This window comes from Mesitornis unicolor, unplaced genomic scaffold, assembly GCF_000695765.1.
Source record: "Mesitornis unicolor isolate BGI_N332 unplaced genomic scaffold, ASM69576v1 scaffold28640, whole genome shotgun sequence".
Lineage (NCBI taxonomy): Eukaryota > Metazoa > Chordata > Aves > Mesitornithiformes > Mesitornithidae > Mesitornis > Mesitornis unicolor.
This window is the reverse complement of record NW_010158053.1, coordinates 3,080-20,393: the sequence shown is the minus strand read 5'-3', so window position 1 is coordinate 20,393 and position 17,314 is coordinate 3,080. Positions and strand designations below refer to the sequence as shown.

The 17,314-nt window shown below is 48.3% G+C and overlaps 1 protein-coding gene across 1 annotated transcript in view; it reads left to right on the top strand.

The window, feature by feature from the left end:
* EPB41 (erythrocyte membrane protein band 4.1) overlaps positions 1-17,057 on the top strand; it is a 29,834-nt gene extending 12,777 nt beyond the window's left edge. Inside the window, exons 7-19 of the mRNA XM_010182392.1 lie at positions 820-907; positions 1,432-1,584; positions 2,452-2,549; positions 2,894-3,066; positions 4,044-4,160; positions 5,414-5,542; positions 6,606-6,713; positions 8,216-8,427; positions 10,137-10,193; positions 11,160-11,222; positions 13,899-14,078; positions 15,791-15,841; positions 16,935-17,057. Coding sequence (XP_010180694.1) covers positions 820-907; positions 1,432-1,584; positions 2,452-2,549; positions 2,894-3,066; positions 4,044-4,160; positions 5,414-5,542; positions 6,606-6,713; positions 8,216-8,427; positions 10,137-10,193; positions 11,160-11,222; positions 13,899-14,078; positions 15,791-15,841; positions 16,935-17,057 — 1,552 coding nt within the window. The remainder of the gene's footprint in view (positions 1-819; positions 908-1,431; positions 1,585-2,451; positions 2,550-2,893; positions 3,067-4,043; positions 4,161-5,413; positions 5,543-6,605; positions 6,714-8,215; positions 8,428-10,136; positions 10,194-11,159; positions 11,223-13,898; positions 14,079-15,790; positions 15,842-16,934) is intronic.
* Positions 17,058-17,314: the final 257 nt, after the last annotated feature.

Genomic DNA, 17,314 nt, shown 5'->3' with positions numbered 1-17,314 from the left:
TGAACCGTGCTCCATCTCTGGCTGCTTTCCTTGCAAAGCGTGGAAATTTGGACGTGGCGACCGCTCCTGCGTCTTTCCTAGAGGTTTGTCCTTGCAGTCCCCTTTGTCTGCCCTGTCTCCACCACTAAAACCTCTTATTTACATCGCACACGAGACACATGTGAACACTTGGTAAGAAAGACATCAAAGCGGGGAACAAAATGAAATGTATGCAGCCAAATACCCTCCCAGCAGAGCTGTTGGATGTACCTCAGACACCAGAACAGTCTTAACAAGGGCACTTCAATAACGTTGATAATAGCCCCCATTATCGGGATGTTTCTGTTAAGCAAAGTTGCGCTGTGTTGCCCCTCCCGCAGACTGGGTACCATCTGTTCCCGGAAAATGCCTCATTCATCTGCTCTGCCCCTGTAGGAATCGCTGCTGAGGGGTCTCAGCTGTCCCTGCTTTGCTTTGGAGAACAATAGCAGAGCTTGGGGGGGTCCGCAGGCAGGGGGTCTGGGGGGACGGTACCTGTCACCCGCTGCCTTTGGCCGAATTGATGGTTCCTCCACTGAGTCAGGCTCTGTACCCTGCACCGCGCTTCCTCTCCCAGGAATTTGCTTTTTTTATTGTCTGGAGTCTGTACCACTCCACAGAAATAAGGTGCATCTGCTTTCTCGAAGCACTAATTTGTGCATTCAGAGTAATTTAAAAATTCATTATCTGGGCACAAAGCAAAAGAAAATCTTAATGAGTAAATGGTTTTGTGAAATCTCATCTGTCCCCTCCTAAAAGCAACAGTTCTGACAATCCCAAGCCCTTTCTCTGTTTCCCCAGGTCCATGACTCCAGCCCAAGCAGACCTGGAATTTCTTGAGAATGCAAAAAAGCTCTCCATGTACGGCGTCGACCTTCACCAAGCCAAGGTGAGGATCGGCGTGTGCGCTTCTGCCTGTGGATTTTGTAATTTGATTATAATTCCCTTGCAGGAACAAGCCTCCCTATTTCAGGAGACTCCTTTAGAAAGTTATATGAAGTACAGACACACAAACACTCAACAGAAATGCCTCGAGCGCTGTTGCAAGAGAAGTGACTCTTCCTGCTTGCTTATTATTTATATATTACGGGAAGCTTTACAAAGCTGCTGATGTAGACAGGTCCTTGCGCTGAGGAACTTAGAATTGGGCTCTGACCCTGCAAGGTGAGCCGCTCTGCTCAGAGAAATGCAGGATGGGCTCTGGAACAAACAGCATCACAGGAGAGATCTGCAGGAGGGAGGAGGCTGTGAGGAGAAACGCGGAGGAAGGGCAGGCAGAGACAGGGAGACAGAGGCTGAGGGCTGGGGGTGCAGAGATGAATTCAGGAGAGCCTCAGGGGTAGACCAAAGGGGTAATTTGGGGGACAGGCGTTGTATTTCTGACACTCTTTAAATCCTCGTCTGCTTTCCCAGGACTTGGAAGGAGTGGACATCACTCTGGGAGTCTGTTCCAGTGGCCTTTTTGTTTACAAAGATAAGCTGAGAATCAACCGCTTCCCGTGGCCCAAAGTCCTGAAGATTTCCTACAAACGCAGCAGCTTCTTTATTAAGATTCGTCCAGGGGAGGTTCGTTCTGTCTTCTGTGTGCTCGTGTCTTCTTTAATTGCCTTCTGGTTATCACCAACCTGTGTGCTTCACTAAAGCAAAGCAGAGTAGGGAGCAAGCTTTCCTCTGAATGGGCATTTTACACTCAGTTGGGCTGCTGATCTTGTTATTAAGTTCAGATAAAGCCCGCTGACATTGCTGAAGCTATAAAAAGGCTGGTGGCAATTTAAACAAGGTGTCATCCAGCACCACCTCCTGGCACCGTGTGGTATTCCCAGCATCCAGAGGAAAGCGATGGGAAGTTCACAGTTGAAACTGGGAGAGGACAAACTCCTTTATTTGGAAACTGGGCAAGACAAAGGCTCTTTTGTCTCCCTTAAAAAATATTCGAGTACAAATACACGTACCTTATCACTCGGACTGCAGCAGGCAGGGGGTGGCTGCCCCGACGCTGCCTCTTGTGAATGAGGAGATCCCTGGAGCAGCTCAACTGCTGGAAACGCAGTGGGGAGAGAAACTGTAGTGGGGTTCTGTCTCTTTGCTCCTCTCCTCCCTCCTGGTTTGACTGCCATGACCAGCCTTGAAAGGTCAATTTTTGGACCTGTTTGACCTGGGCAGCGTGATTTGGAGCTAAATAAGTCTGAATGGCTGCAAAACCCACAGCATGCTCCTCTGGAAATCCCAATTTATCCTGAGAGATGCCCGGGCTTGGGGGCAAACCCTGTCTTTCCTCAGCCCTGAGCTCCTCCTGCACTTCATGGGCTGAATTCAGCTGATTTTGGGCTCGGCCAGCAGTTTGTGCTGCAGCAGAACAGGTTGATGGGCTGGGAACTGAATTCCTACCACATTTATTTCTTGCTATACCTAAATAACTTCTATTTTCTGCAGCAAGAACAGTATGAAAGTACAATTGGGTTCAAGCTACCAAGTTACCGGGCGGCGAAGAAGCTGTGGAAAGTGTGTGTTGAGCATCACACGTTTTTCAGGTGGGTTTTCTAAATGGTAGGCTCACCTTGGATAATGCTTTAGATCAGCTGCTGAAAATGAGCTCTCCTTCCGTGCTCCTTGGTGCTTTGAAGGTGTTTCACAAAATTTGAGGTGAATTGGTCGCAGAAGCATTAAGTATTTATATTGTACTAAATTTTTAGGCAGCTTCTGCTTCATAAGATACATTAGACAGAGGTCCTGCAGCTTGTGTAGATGTGAGGCTCATTGTTAGTGTATGTTGATTTGTTAATGAAGACTTCTTTAATTTGTGTCTTAATTTCTCTTTACCTGCCCACTTCCTGTATCCGGAGGTATGATTTTTAATTGTGCGTGTGCTTTTCAGGCTGACGTCCACCGAGGCCATCCCGAAGAGCAGGTTCCTGGCGCTGGGCTCCAAATTCCGCTACAGCGGCCGGACGCAGGCGCAGACGAGGCAGGCGAGTGCCTTGATCGACCGACCCGCTCCCCAGTTCGAGCGGACGGCAAGTAAGCGAGCCTCCAGGAGCCTGGATGGAGGTGAGTGTCTGGTCCTCTTCATGCTGAAATACTCCTTAAATAATCCCTAAATTCCCCGCTTTAAAAAAAAAAGCATAACTTTTCACTTTATACGAGGCCTTGGTATAAAACACAAACTGATAGCAGTACTAGCAAGAGCTGACAAAAAGGATGTAGGTGGGTGCTGAAGGCTGATGGCAAAGGTCTGGTTGTAAAGTTATTTCCTCGTTCAATCTCAATGCATTTTCCTTTTAGCAGATCAGGAATTATGCTATTCTAGGATTTGTTTTATTTAACGTAGCTTCCTAAATTTCTTTGAGGGGGAGATTTTTTGCCAGGACTGTTTGAAACTTTTTCAGCATCGGTTAAAGCGATGCTAACAGCAAAGTTTGTAGCATATCAATGAGGTGGGCTCATCCCTGACATTTTTTAAAGAGCTGGATAGTAGCAGGTTAGAGGAGCTGAGGCATGGAAGGAGAGCGCCTACATTTGCTGCCCTTCATCTGAGTTATGGGATGCTTGTAAAATTAGGATTCAGGGAAAGTGGAGCATCCCTTTGCACCGAGGTCATCTGATGGAGCAGGAACAGCGTTGCTTTGAGCCCCAAGGTCCCAGCACCCCAGCCAGGCTGCCCCTCTCCTGGCATGGGTTTATGGGGCTTTAACAACACCCCCAGCCTCAGAGCCCCGAGGGAAGAGCTGCGTGCTTTAAGCTCCATATGCAGCAAAGCCAAATGCCCGCTTCCCTGCAGTCCATGCATGTGAGGTTACCCAGGCACGATGCACGCAGGCGAGGGGACCAGTGCTGTTGGTTGCCCCTTGGCCATGCCCTGTAGCCCGTTCCCAGCCCAGATGAGGAGAGAAATCCCCACTGCCATCCCGCATGTCAGAGCTTGGAAAGAGCAGCCTGTGAATGTAACGCTTCTGTCCCCGTTGAAGCCTGCAGCCTTTTCCCGTCTGCTGTGTGGGCAGTCGTTAACATGTGCCCCGTTTCTTCAGCTAAACGTGCGACTCATAAGGTTGGGTTCAGAGCCGTAGAGGAAGAGAAGCAGGAGGAGGTGGTGGTGGTTGAGGTTCCCGAACCGAAACCCATGGATCAGATCCGAGAGAAGCCAGGTATAGCTGTGGTGGTGGCTACAACTCTTCTGCAGCGCCTTTCCTATCCTTTACATGCTTGTAAACTCCAAGTTTCACCAAATCCGGCGGCTTTCTTTTTCGTTTCTTTGCACGAAGAGTTTCACGGGCAGAGGACGGACAGAGCCCGGCTCTGGGAGACTCCTTAAATTTCCACCTTGCACCTTATTAGACTGTAATTCTTGTGGGGAGGTGGGGAACAGTTTAGGATGTGCTGGCACTTGAGAGCTGCGTCCTTATTAAATTTGGGTCTTTCTGTAAATGCAGATGAGAAAACTTTAAAGTTTGATCTTGAAACTTCTTGTAAAGCTTCTGAAATTCTTCATCCCGGGACCTGCTTGCCATTTTATAAGCCTATTCTGGATTTTTTGGGGGGGGTTGAGAAATGCAACCCATTTTGCCACATGGAGCATATATTTCTGTTTAAGATAGGCACTATTAATAAATATTAATGCCCTTAAGAGGTCCGTAGGTACAACAGCATATTTGACTACTAATAAGCACATCACAGCAGCAGTGTTGTCAAACATTTGCAGTCTTTGCCTGTGGTGCGTTAGGGCTGAAGATAATTTGGATGCAAATGCATTGTGTGCAGCTCCACTTCCCTTCTGTGCTGAGTTTTTGGTGTGCTTTTGACATCCCTGTTTTGCCAGTATGAAATCTGGATCAAGCTTTCATGAAGTAGCGTGGCAGACTGTGTCCCCACCACTGTCTTGCCTCGAATCCTCTCTGGTCAGTGTTGCCTGGGAGGTTTGATGCTGTAAAAACAGGAGAGTTAGCGTTTATAACACCAGAGTATACGGCTGTATGTTCTTAAGTTTTAGATTTGAAGTTGATCACTCAAGTACATTTAATTACAGCTGCTGGTTTTCATGTAGGTTTTTATCTAGAGGAGCCTGGGGGTGTTTTTCCTGGATTTTCCCAGCCAGCACAGAGCCCATCCTGGTACCGCGCTCGAGAGCCGTTTGCAAAGGCCAGAACCTGCAGAGCTGACTCGTGTCGTTCTTTTCCCCTCTCATCCAATGCACTCTTGGGCCTGACAGCCCTAAAAAGACCCATATGCAATTGAGCAGTGAAAAATCACTGTTAAGCTGCCTGGTTTAAAGCCCTCCTTGCTGTCCTCAGCCGCTGCCTTGGAGAGGGATCTCCTCTCGCTCTTTCCTCTGCTGCGGTGAGCGCTGTGTGTCCGTGCGGTTCTCCCGCCGCTCTCTTAACGCATGCAAACCTCTTTCTAGCCAAACACGCTCTTGAGACTTTTGACATGAAACCCATTGCAGAGGAAGAAGAGGAGGAGCAGAAAGTAGAGGTGTTTAAGGTTCCCGTTTCCAAGCCAAAGTTGCCGGAGCCGTTGCGGACGCGGTCAGGTACAGCCGCAGGTGTGGCTCTCGCAGCCGCCCGTGCTGTGACCCGCGGGGTTGCAGTGCTGCAGGATGGAGGTTGCACCGTTTGCTGTGGTGTTCGTTGCCACTAAAAATCGCACTCGGCTTTGCAAGTGTGCTGCTATAGCGAGCACTGCTTTCTCAGGGCCCCTGGGTGCGATGAGGAGCCGTGCCGCGGCTTGGCTGTGTGCCTGCGTGTTGAAATGGGTGTGCAGTGGCCTCTTAACCCTCCTCTGCTGCTGTTCCTTCTCGTAAAGTTCGTTCCCCTGAGCTGTAGGAACATGCGGTGCCTGAAAATCAGGTTGTTGTTCCAGGACTGCTGGAGGTCACCTGCGCTCTGCTTTATTTCTTCACTAGAGAGCCTGCGTCTTCCCTGGTTGGGAAGGAGTTTCAGAGCAACTTCACTGCTGCAGACACATCCACCCCAGTTTTAATTAAAAGCAGCGTTCATTAGTCATTGCAGGGAGAGAGACTGGAGCTGTGGAGGGAGGTAACTGGGAGCTTCACCTGTTTTCTTGATTATGATAAAAACCACCCAGCCAGCCCCTGTGCTCGGACTCGAGGATATCCCATGGGACGGCTGCAGCAGAGCGGACGTCAGCCACTGTCAGACCTGAGCACATCTGGGGGATCTCCTGCCACGGCTGCCCCTTCCCCTCGTCCGCCTCCTGCACTTTTTCCTCCTCTTGATGCGTATTTTCCCAATAGGGACCATTTTCTTCACCAGGGGGATGATTGATATTTTATATCTCATCTTTTGGAGCAGTGCTTGTTACTGAGTTTAAACCATCAGGTGTCAAAATAGGCAAAGGTCAAGAAAATGTAGCTGAAATAAAGCAGTTCTGGACAGCACAGAGCTCATCGTTGAATGGCAGAGGAAAAGCTTGGTAGCTGTTGTTATTTTTGCTGTGTGTTTGGATCCTATGAAGCACTGTGAGAGAAGCAGGAGTCCCTAAAGAGAGGTGGCCGTGCAGCTTTACTACTGGCAGTGTTTCCTTTGCTGCTTCATCTTCGAGGTGGCATTTTAACCCATCCGTAACTTTTTTAGCCAAACGTGCTCTTGGCAGTGTTGAGGTAAGCCCGATTGAAGAGAAGGAGGAAGAGGAAGAGAAAACGGTGGTGATGGGAGAACTAGAGCCGGTCCCAAAGGAGTCAGGTACCACCGCGACGGCTTTGCACACCCGGCATCCTCCCGATCCCGACTGTCCCTGCGTCTCACCCTCACTGTACAACCCCCCCGGCAGCTGTCACCGCTTCCACAGCATCGATAACACCGGGACACGGCACCGGTTGTCCTTCCGAAAGGATCACGCAATGTCTGCCTCACAGGAATGAACTGCCGTGCTGAAGAGTGGGGGGAGGGAACGGAGACGGCGGTGGTGGTTGGGGTTTTAGTGTGGATTTTCAGCGAGACGTGTTGAGGAGTTTGCCTTATAAGTATAGGTTTGGTCTCTGAAAAATCAAGGGGCTTTGTGCCCCTCTGTCTTGTATAGTTTTGGCCACAGGGATACTTGATTCTGTACACGCAGATGAGATGCAGTTGGCTTTGCAGTGAAACAGGAATTCTCACTAAGGAGTTATTTAAAATTACAATTTCTTGTTTAATGCCCAATTTTCCCGTGTCTTTGACCAGCTGGATGGACGCTGGTAACTCGTGGTGGCTGGGGTGGGTTACAGAGTGTCACCCTTGCTGCTTAAACTCACTTCAGGAATATGAGACTGTGTCCAAGGAATTACTTCAGGTGACTGGTGTATTTTTAATTAAACAGCCGTACATACCAACATCAGGAGAACTAAATGGCTTATTGCATCTGTAGGTATGCACAGGGAATTAATTGGGGCTTGCTTTGTCGCATGGTGTTGGCTTGAATATTTTCTTCAGGGATCAGAAACTGTGTGGGACATCAGGAATCAAGGGACAGAGGAGGCAGTTGATTTTTTGAGTTCCTAGTGCTTGTTTTTAAGCCTGTCATCCTCTGGAAAGATGATTTTTGGGCAGCACGCTGTTCATTCCTGCACTGTCACCGATCTGGAGATGCCGGGTATCTTCTCACAGCAGCAGCAGCAGGAGATACCCATCGGCCACACAGCCCAGCCTGCTTTGAAACCCACCTGGGGATGCTGTAAAGTTTTACAGAGCAATGCTCGTTGGTTATTTCTTTGGTCTGAATTGCTGAAAAGATTGGGGAGATGGAGGAAAGCCTGTGTTGCCCTTCCACAAGCATCTGGTTTGGGTTGAGGAGATGCCAGTGAGTGAGGAGCGCACCTCAGCTCTGAGTGTTTGTGTTTCCTCGGCTGCTCTGGGGTGGACGTCTGTGTCTGTTGTGTGCGAAGGACCCAGAAACGGAGGGCACAGCGTCAAAACCAGATTTGCCTTTCTGGTGTGGCTTCTCTGCAGAGTGCAAGCTTGCTTTTTGTAAACCATCTGTTTTGGGGTTTGATTTTATTTTATTTAAACCATAAGGAAAATAATCTCAACTTTCCCGTACTAAACGCACAAGCTGCTTCGCTCAACATCTTTATTTCCTTTAGCTTTTTTTCCTCCCTCCTCCCTTTCTTTTTGAAATGACAGCACTGTAATTTGGAAAGGCTTTGCCTGGCACTTTGGGAACGCTCCCCGCTCTGAACCGTGTCCCTGTCTTCTCTCCCCATCCCCAGCGGTGGCCGTGATAACCCCGGAGAGGAGCCCCCGTCCCACCTCCGCCCCGGCCATCGCTCAGAGCCACGCTGCAGAACCAGGCCCAGCTAAGCCCGACCCGAAGGACAAGGTCTCTGTCTCGAAAGTGGAAAAGGAACCTGCGAAACCAGTGGCGAGGCGTGAAGAAATCCTGGTGGAGAAAGCCAAGCCGCAGCCGGTGGATACAACCAAGGTACGTGAGCATGGAGCTGCTATGGAAGAGGCTGCGCTGGTGCTGCAGTCCAGCATCGGCTCTGGAGGCTGCCCTGGAGCACCCACTCTGTGCCCCTTCCCCTCCCGGGCAGCGAGGGGTTGATTCCTTACCCGGGGATCGGGTGGGAGGGAGAAATGGGGGTCCAGGTCCCAGGGAGATCCCAGGGTGCGAGGAAGGAGGAGGTCCAGGGTGGTTGGGTTTTGGTGGTTGCAGTCCAAGTAAATGCAGCTCACTGATACGGCATCCGAAAAGCTGGCGAGGGTTGCACAGCAGTTCATGGTGAATTCAGGGCTCACCCCTCGCTGGGCTGGCTGCACTGATTCCTGGTATGACAGCGGGAGCAGTTCCAGTGAAATTGTGATAGGGATCTGCTCCGCGGCCCCGCGTCTGAGTGCAGATGTTTTTGACGTTGATGGGCTTTCTCTGGGAGAGCGGTTCATGTGTATGTGCAAACAGGGCTACAACTTTGGGGTTTGTTTTTAAACGTTATTTAAAATTACTGATTTAACATTATTTGAGCTTTCTACAAATGAGACCTCTGCTGATGTTGATCTGCCTGTATTGTTCTCATGAGTGATAATAATGTAAAAAATTGTTGTTCACGTGACAGTGTCCTTAATATTCTGCAAATCTTATTGACTGAAACAGCCCAATGCTGCAGCAGAGGCGTATGCCTTCACATCCAATTGTCACATCGCTCCACTACTTCTATATTTCACTTTACTCCAAATATTTCAGCTGTTCTCAGCATTCCTGGAGCCATGTTTTGCTGTAACGTGTCACGCAGTGGGTCTTGTCTGACTTAACGCCAGGGGACGTCACTGTTAATTGAGGTTGGGAGATGAAGGTGAAGGAAGGAAAATCGTGGTGTGTGTGACCTGTAATTTTGAAGTGAGAACTCCGAAGAGGTGTTCAGGATGGCCCTTGGAGCGTGCGTCGTGCCACGTCGCTCCTGCGGTGCACGGCACAGCGTTAAACTGAGAATGAGGAAATGTTATTCATCCCATCTCCCTTATTACAGGTTTTCTTCCTATATACTTAAACACTGCATTTTTTTTTCCTTTAGATGTAGATGTAGGAGGAAATTGTGGATTCAAACGTGCCAAATTTACCCTGTTTCTCAAATATAGCTGCATCACTTCTTTTAACACCCCCGATGCTTTTGCCTTCAGCGGATTTGGCAATCCAGTTTCCCTAAAATACTTCCCTTCAAGTGTTAAGACAATCTTGGCTCTCTACTTACGGGCAGAAAAGACCTGAGTTTGTGATGTTAGGCTTGGTTCTGCCGCTAGGTCTCTTCTTACTGACCCTGTGAACGTAATACCTGTGCATAACGGATGGTCTGGTTTGGAGAAGGTTCACTCGAGCATGTTGCTTTTGGTAAGGATTTCCCTGGGAGATCCGGCTGCGAAGGAAAATTGCAAACACTGCCTGGCCACGCTAATGCGAGCGGGAAACGTCTTCAAATGCAAATAATTCTCAAGCTGAAGGAATTATTGTAAATGTGCTACGAACTAACGAGAGCTGTGGTGTCATTAACTCTTTCCGGAGGGGCTGCATGTTGGTTTTTGCATGTTCACCCAGCATTTCAAAACCAACTTGATGCAGCTGCGTTTTGAAACTAAATGTTCTCCTGAAACAAGTCTACTAACAAGAAATGTTTTTACCAATTTATTTCTTAAATGTAGGTGAGGAAAACGCACATTGAGGTCACATTACCCACCACGAATGGTGACCAGCCCCAGGTTTGTGCTAATAATTCAGTTAGGTTGCTCACATATATATCTATTTTTAAGCTTAAACAGTGAGGTTCGACACAGTTAAATGAACCAACAACTTCTTGTTTTTTTTTTTTATCACTGCCCCACAGCAGCAGCCTGCAGAAAAAGAGGAAGAGCTGATAAGAATGAGGAAGGTTAGCCATTTTACACTCTCACCAAACAAATTTGCCATATCATCCATGCGTCCGTAACCTGTTTAAAAAGACAGTGCTCCAATTTCTTCATCTGTTTTCACTGGGTTTTTAGGGGTTCTTTTAAACTGCAACCGTCAAATGTTTGATTTTAAAATCAATAGCGTTTTTTGTCCCATGCTAAAATTCTGCATGTTGAATGTTAGAGAGAACCACGCTTGGTTTGATGTACAAAATTTCTCTCTGCTTCTCTGTAACAAATTCTGGTAGAAACCAAAGAAAACTGTAGCGTGCATTCCAGGAAATGCAGCAAAAAAAGAAGTATAATGGGGTTTTCGTATTGATTAAGTAACAGGGGACGTATCCAAGACGGGAAGGGTGGTTAAGGCATCGTGTGCATTGAGGCTCTGTAAAAGTTACACCAGGTAGCACGGCCTCGTTCACCGGGGTGGGCAGGAATACGGAGCTGTGTCATTGCAAGGCTTGCACAGAAAGCCGCTAAACGTCTGTGTGCGAGCGATGCCAGTGAAGGTGAAATCAAGGAGGCCCTGGGAGCTGTCTCTTTAAAGCCCTCATTGCATCCCCATTCTCCATCAGCAAGGTCCCCCATTGCCCGGAGGTGGCCGTCCCCCGGCCGTCCCCCCCACGCTGGCGCAGCGCTGCACTCCCAGCCCTGGTAACTTCTTTGATTTGCCAATTTGTCGATCCCGCCAGAACAACATTTTAATTTTTTGTGCTTTTTTTTTTGTTTGTTTGTTTTTTTTTGTTTTTGTTTCCCCTTTTCCTTTCATTTTCACAGAAAAGATCAAAGAGGCTAGATGGTGAAAACATTTATATCAGGCATAGCAATTTAATGTTGGAGGTTTGTATGAACTTGAAGCTTTTTTCAGTTGCGTTTGCCTAGACCTTCTGCATCTGCGCTGAACTTTTTTCTTCCTCTTCTGCTGCTGCCTTTGTTTTTGCATGCTGTTGCATGAAAGACCTGTTTTGGGTTGGTGTTCTTTTTTAAATACGCTTTTGCATGGTGACAGTAAACATGCCGATGTGCAGGCATCCTTCCTTCTGCCTCTTCTGACTTTCATTCTCTCATACTTTACCCAAAATATATGATTGGCAGAGCTGTGTGCTCAGGTCTGCTCTTGGACCTGCTGAAAGAGATATTAAATTAAATTATTTTCCTAAGGGAAAAGCGGCAGCCTGTGGAAATGCAAAACCCAGGATAAGCTGCAGGTGAAATTGTCGCCTCAGTGGCGTTTGGGCCATCGTGACGTCCACGCTCAGACTTTCGGACGTCGCTGCTGCCATTGCAGCGATGCTCGCAGCATCGCAATCCCCCTCCCAGTGCTTTTTGGCCTCGCAGCATCTTTAACACCCCCTGGGCTGCATCCTGCATCGTTGCCAGGTCCCCTTGGAGCTGACGCGGGGACTTTTGATGCTCACGGGTGGCTCACGAGCAGCCAAGAAGCCATTGCACACCCCACATCCAGCTGCACCCTTTGGCTTTGGGAGCCCCTTACTGGATTTGCCCAAACACGGTCTCAGAACAGACCATGCCAATCATATATTTTAATTATTTTGAATTACACTGTGTAATGGAAGACGTTTTGTGGCTTCTGATACTCTGTTCCTGTGTTACGTGTTTCTCCTCGCAGCACCAGCAGCTGGTAGGGTTTCCCTGTTGGTACCTCCTGGAAGTTGAAGTGTACTAACTGCCTTCTCCTAATCGCAGTTTGGAAAGTTTTGCAGCTTTGGGGTGTTTTTTGATTAAGTTTTGGTTTTTGACCGCTACAACGTGGAGCTTTCGGCCGCGAGCGAAGGGTCTGCAGCACAACGGGCAGGGTTCGGCGAAGACGGTGCCTGGCGCTTTCTTCACCCAACTCCAGCAGCTCCATCTCCCCAACCCCAAAAAGAGCTTTTTTCATTGCTCCTAAACCCCTTTTTCCTGTCAGTGCGAGCCCCTTCCCTTTCCGCTGCCCTCCCCGCCGGTTCTGTTGCAGGTGCTCCAGCCCTCCCCTAGAAAAGGGCTGACCCCAGCGGCTCACCCCCTTTATTCCCTTTATTTTTTATTAACTCCGCGCATTTGGCAGATCGGACGATTTTTCCAGCAGACCTCGCGCTCCCGAAGCTGCCGCTTGATTTTAGCAAAAGCCCTTTAATGCTCCACAAAAAAAGGGGCAAAACCAGGAGAAGCAGCGTTCAGGCTTAGCAAGTGTGGTCCTCAAGAGGCTTCCAAGACCCCGCAAACCCCCCCAGGAGCAGCTCTGCCACAGTGGGGGGCAGCCAAGGGGGTCTTTGCTCTGCTCCTGGACCCGGGCAGGGCTTTATTCGCAGATTTATTTGTGCTTTTCATTTTTGATTCTAACTAGCGGGCCCTCGCCTTGTGCGTTCATCAAGGACGGATGCCAAAACTGCTCTTTCCCCCCTCAGAACTGTGCCAAAAGGAGCAAATGTTGTAAATGAGGCATTCGGGGCGATGTGTCCTGGGAAAGCTGCAGGGACACTGATATTTGGGGACGTACACAGCCCCCTTTAGGGATGCATTTGCTCTCCCATCTTCTGAAATCCATGGGCCGAGTACCAACTCCAAGCACAGAAATAGGGACAATACCGACTAAAAGCACAAAAATAAGGACATTTCCCAGTGATGCTTTTGCTGACCTTAATTCCCCTCTTTTTAACGGGTGAGGCTTGCTGCTTTTTGGCACTGTCCAGAAGAGTTGTTGTTTGGCTTAAGCCTCTTTTATGATGTGAAAGCTTTGTTTTCAACAAACTCTCTTTTGCTTGCAAGGAAAAGCTATTTTTAAACAGAAAAGTTGAAAAGAGCTGCCTTGCCTTGAAGTCTGTGCGTTGATGCTGTAAACTGGCACCGCAGAGTAGAAATCTGGCTTTTTCCAGATGAAGGATTTTAGCAGGAGTTTCTCGATTGATAAAGTAAAGTAAATAAATTCTCAGTTTTGATTTCTTTTTAAAGGGCTGCCATCTCATCTTCATTTCACAAGTCTAAAACCTCCTGTGGTAGCTCCTGGAGGGATGAGATGAGAGGGGGGGAAAGGAGTTTAAAGGGGGTATTCTGGGACCAAAGATAATTCCTAGGTATGAAGAGAATAAATAAAATTGAGAAGATATTTTCTTAAACATTAACTGCATTTGTAGTTGTGAACATTCAGGCTAGCAGAGGGAAAAGAAAGCAAACCCACCCGATTTAAAGGCATTAAATTTAAATAACCCAAACATAGTCGTGCAAGTTAAAATCCCACAGGGGGAAAAGCCGTGAGATGGACCTGAGCTGCCATCACTTCTGGTGTAGTTGGAGATGGACCAGGCCCGTCCCAGTTGGAGGAGACCCCACTCGGTGCCAATTGATCCCAATTAATAGGAGAGGGAAGGGCAGCGAGGCCGTTCCCTCGCGTGTGCAGTGCGAGCGCAGCTGATGGAGGTCGGCCCCGCTCTGCTGAGCGCAGCTTTGCTATGCGGCAGCGTGCGCCATCGCCGGCGTCACCTCCGTGTCTCTTCATCTGTCCCGTCCTCTTGCCGATAGGATCTAGATAAGACCCAGGAGGAAATCAAGAAGCATCACGCCAACATCAGCGAGCTGAAGAAGAACTTCATGGAGTCCGTCCCGGAGCCTCGGCCGAGCGAGTGGGACAAACGCTTGTCCACTCACTCCCCTTTCCGAACCCTCAACGTCAACGGGCAGATCCCCACGGGAGCGGATGGAGTGAGTACCTCGGGGGCGCGTGGTGTGCTAAGAGTGGCCCTATTTCCAAGAGACAGCTTTGCAACCGAGGATTGAGCCTCAGCACCCCTTAGTTTTTGGTTATATTGATATTTAATGTGTCTAATGGTCTCTGAGAGAATTGGTGCTTTAGTTGTAGTATCATAAAAATGTGGGGTAGGAAAGAATGTAGGAATTCCTCACTGGGTTTTGATGCTGCTTTTCCTGGTGTTGCTTTCATTAGTGATGCTAGGGGATACTTCACGTGGCTGTTTTGGGGACTGCCTTATTCCTGGTGCCAGGGAATAGGTCTCCCCAAAATGTAGGAGAAAACTCCCGAGTACCGCAAACACCTCAATTGAAGGGAATTACTTCAGAGATAATATTGCAGGTAACCCAGTGGAGAAGCCGTAGGATGGTATCCATTTTCAAAAGTCACTTTATTCAGCAGTTAATCCGGTTTGTCATTGGGTTTAGTCTTGCATTAGGATCTGCAGGTGCTGTGGAGGCTTCCAGAAGACGCCTCAGGTGGCTCCAGCAGGGCTGTTCCTACCTGATGGGAGCAGAGTCTGTGTCTTAGTAGCCACACACATTCACGGTCTCCCTGCTAATGTCCTAATAAAGGTAATTTTCCAAAGAAACCCGGTTGCAGCAGCAGAGGTCTGTGTGCCAACTGGTTTCTTCTTGGATACCAGGCAGCTGCTCTGTGTGATATTGGTGTTACCTGGCTCCGATTTGAAGCTTGTGAGTAAAACTGTAGTTGGAGCCTGTGGTGATCAGTCTCTTAAATATTAAATGTGATTTTTCATTACAACTGAAAAATTGCACCCTGGCTGCAGTGACAGCAGCTGTAGGCTCTCTCCTGGTTTAAGCCCAGCTTCTCCCTTCCTGCCCACAGCACTGCAGATAAACTTCCATTTCATCTTCAAACCTTTGCAAAGGAGATACTTTTAAACAGAAATAATCTTGCAGCGGGGGGGGGAGTTGTTGTACCAGATACAAGGGGTTTTAATGGCCAAGGATTCTCGAAGGATAGAAAAAAGCCATGACAATTAAAGGGCTTTTTTCCCCCCACTACAATAACAAAACCCCCCAAATGAACTAATGAGGGTTGGTCATTACCCCTGGAATTACCCAGTTGAACACAGGGATGGGTTTTCCTCTTTGGTCACCGAGTCTCAGTGTAAACTGGGCAGGAATTTGGGCAGCAGAGCGATGCCAAGCGATTCCTGGATGTGCGGGTGGGACAGAGCAGGGGCTCTCAACCCCTGCAGCTCCAATCCATGAGTTATGTTTTTGGTTATTACAAAGAATTTCTTGCATGGTGACCGCATTGTGGGGTCTGGGGGGGAAGTGCTGTTCACGATAACTGGGTGCTGTGGGCTGCAGTGGTCCACGGCGACGTGAGGGTCGGTGCCAGCGCTGGATTTGCATTTCTGGACGTTCCCTGTGGATCTGATCCTCTCGAGTGGCTTTGCTCTGAGGTAGAGGTGGACACGTTCTGCTGTGAACTCCCAGAAATGCATCTTCACTGGGCACCTCCCGGGGAGGGAGCTTTCCTTCACCTGCACGTGTTTAAGGATGGAAAGCTCCCGTTCATGGTGGTATCTTCCCTCTTTGGTGGCCAAGGGGGATTCTACCAGGGGCTGCTTTTCTGCTGTTCCTTCATGTTTTATTGCAAGACAACTGAACCTTAACACGCTTTGTGTGTCCAGGTCAAGAAAGTCACTGTGCTATCTTCTGAGAGACAGGTTGGTGGGCTTGAGGTAAAGCTGCTGCTCTGATATGTGCTTCTGAACCAGACTTTTGCTATTGCAATGGCACCGAGCAAAAACTCAACAGCAGCTGCTGGATAACCTTTTTTCTTTTGGCTACGTGAAGTAGTTTCATGACTCCCACCGAGAGACGTTTTGCACTGCTGCAGCTTTTGCAGCTTTCGATTTTGCTTATTGTTGGTGCATGGCTGGTTCGAAAAAGCTGCATGAAAGATATGACCGTGTATTCGGAGAGAAAAGCAATTCTGAAAGTTTAACTGTACCCTGTTCTTTTTATGTTGTCTTTCTTCCTGTTTGTTTTTGTTTTAATGACCATGTTACTCTTGCGTTTTATATTTTTCTTTTGCTGCCCAGTCTCCCAGCTACTTTCTCCCCAGTACTCATCACTTAGGGGTGTGCAAAGAACCGGTCCCAAAATACCGCACTGATCAGAGGAGGTTAGCGCAACTGAGAGAGCTTAGAGCCAAATTTTTCCTCTCCTAGATCGGGCTTGACCAGCTTTGGCAAAATGAAGGGATGGAGAGTTCCTGATCAGCAGCATCACCCACGACCTTTTCTTTCTTCAACAAAAGCACCAGAGCCCTTGCATGATCCTCAGTGGTGATTTACTCATTCTGGGTTTTTTACGTTCTTTAGAGTCCAGAAACAGAAGTGCGAAAACGTGGAGGAAAATTTAAGGAGTTTGCAATGCTCCCACTGCCATCCTGCCTGTTCCACGCTCGGGGTTTCTAAGACGTAACCGTTTTTCACTTGTTCCGGTAGAATTTTGAAAAACAAACAAAATTTTGATACTGTCATCCAACTTTGAAACAGCGTTTTGTATCCGCACGGCAGTCTGGATGTTCACTGGTGTTTAACAAACGCCGTTTTTTAGGGGCACTGTAGAATAGGAAGCTGTCAGAGACCACATTTTGTACGACACCATTTCTATTTCTAATGCCTCAAAGCTTTTTTTCCTCAACCGTATTCCCATTCCAAAACACTTCAGTAGGTTTTGAGCGCACGCTTTGCTGGGAGGGCAGGTGCAAAAGGCGCGTGATCGTGACCCAGATGTTCATGACACACACGTGTGAGTCTGATCCAGATGTTCACGACAAAACGTGTGATCATGATCCAGATGTTCACGACAAACACGCACGAGTCTGATCCAGATGTTCATGACAAAACATGTGATCATGATCCAGATGTTCACGACACACACGCATGAGTTTGATCCAGATGTTCATGACAAAACATGTGATCATGATCCAGATGTTCACGACAAAACGTGTGATCATGATCCAGATGTTCGTATCAAACACACGTCAGTCTGATCCAGATGTTCATGAGCTCTGCTGAGAGGAATGGGTTTTGTAGCTCTAACCTGGTGTGGCTCTGCTCTCGGGGCAGTTTATTTCCCCGTTGAGAGGAAGGCTGTCCTAACTCTTTGCACACCTCCAAGTGTCACTTTGGGCACTTTCCATC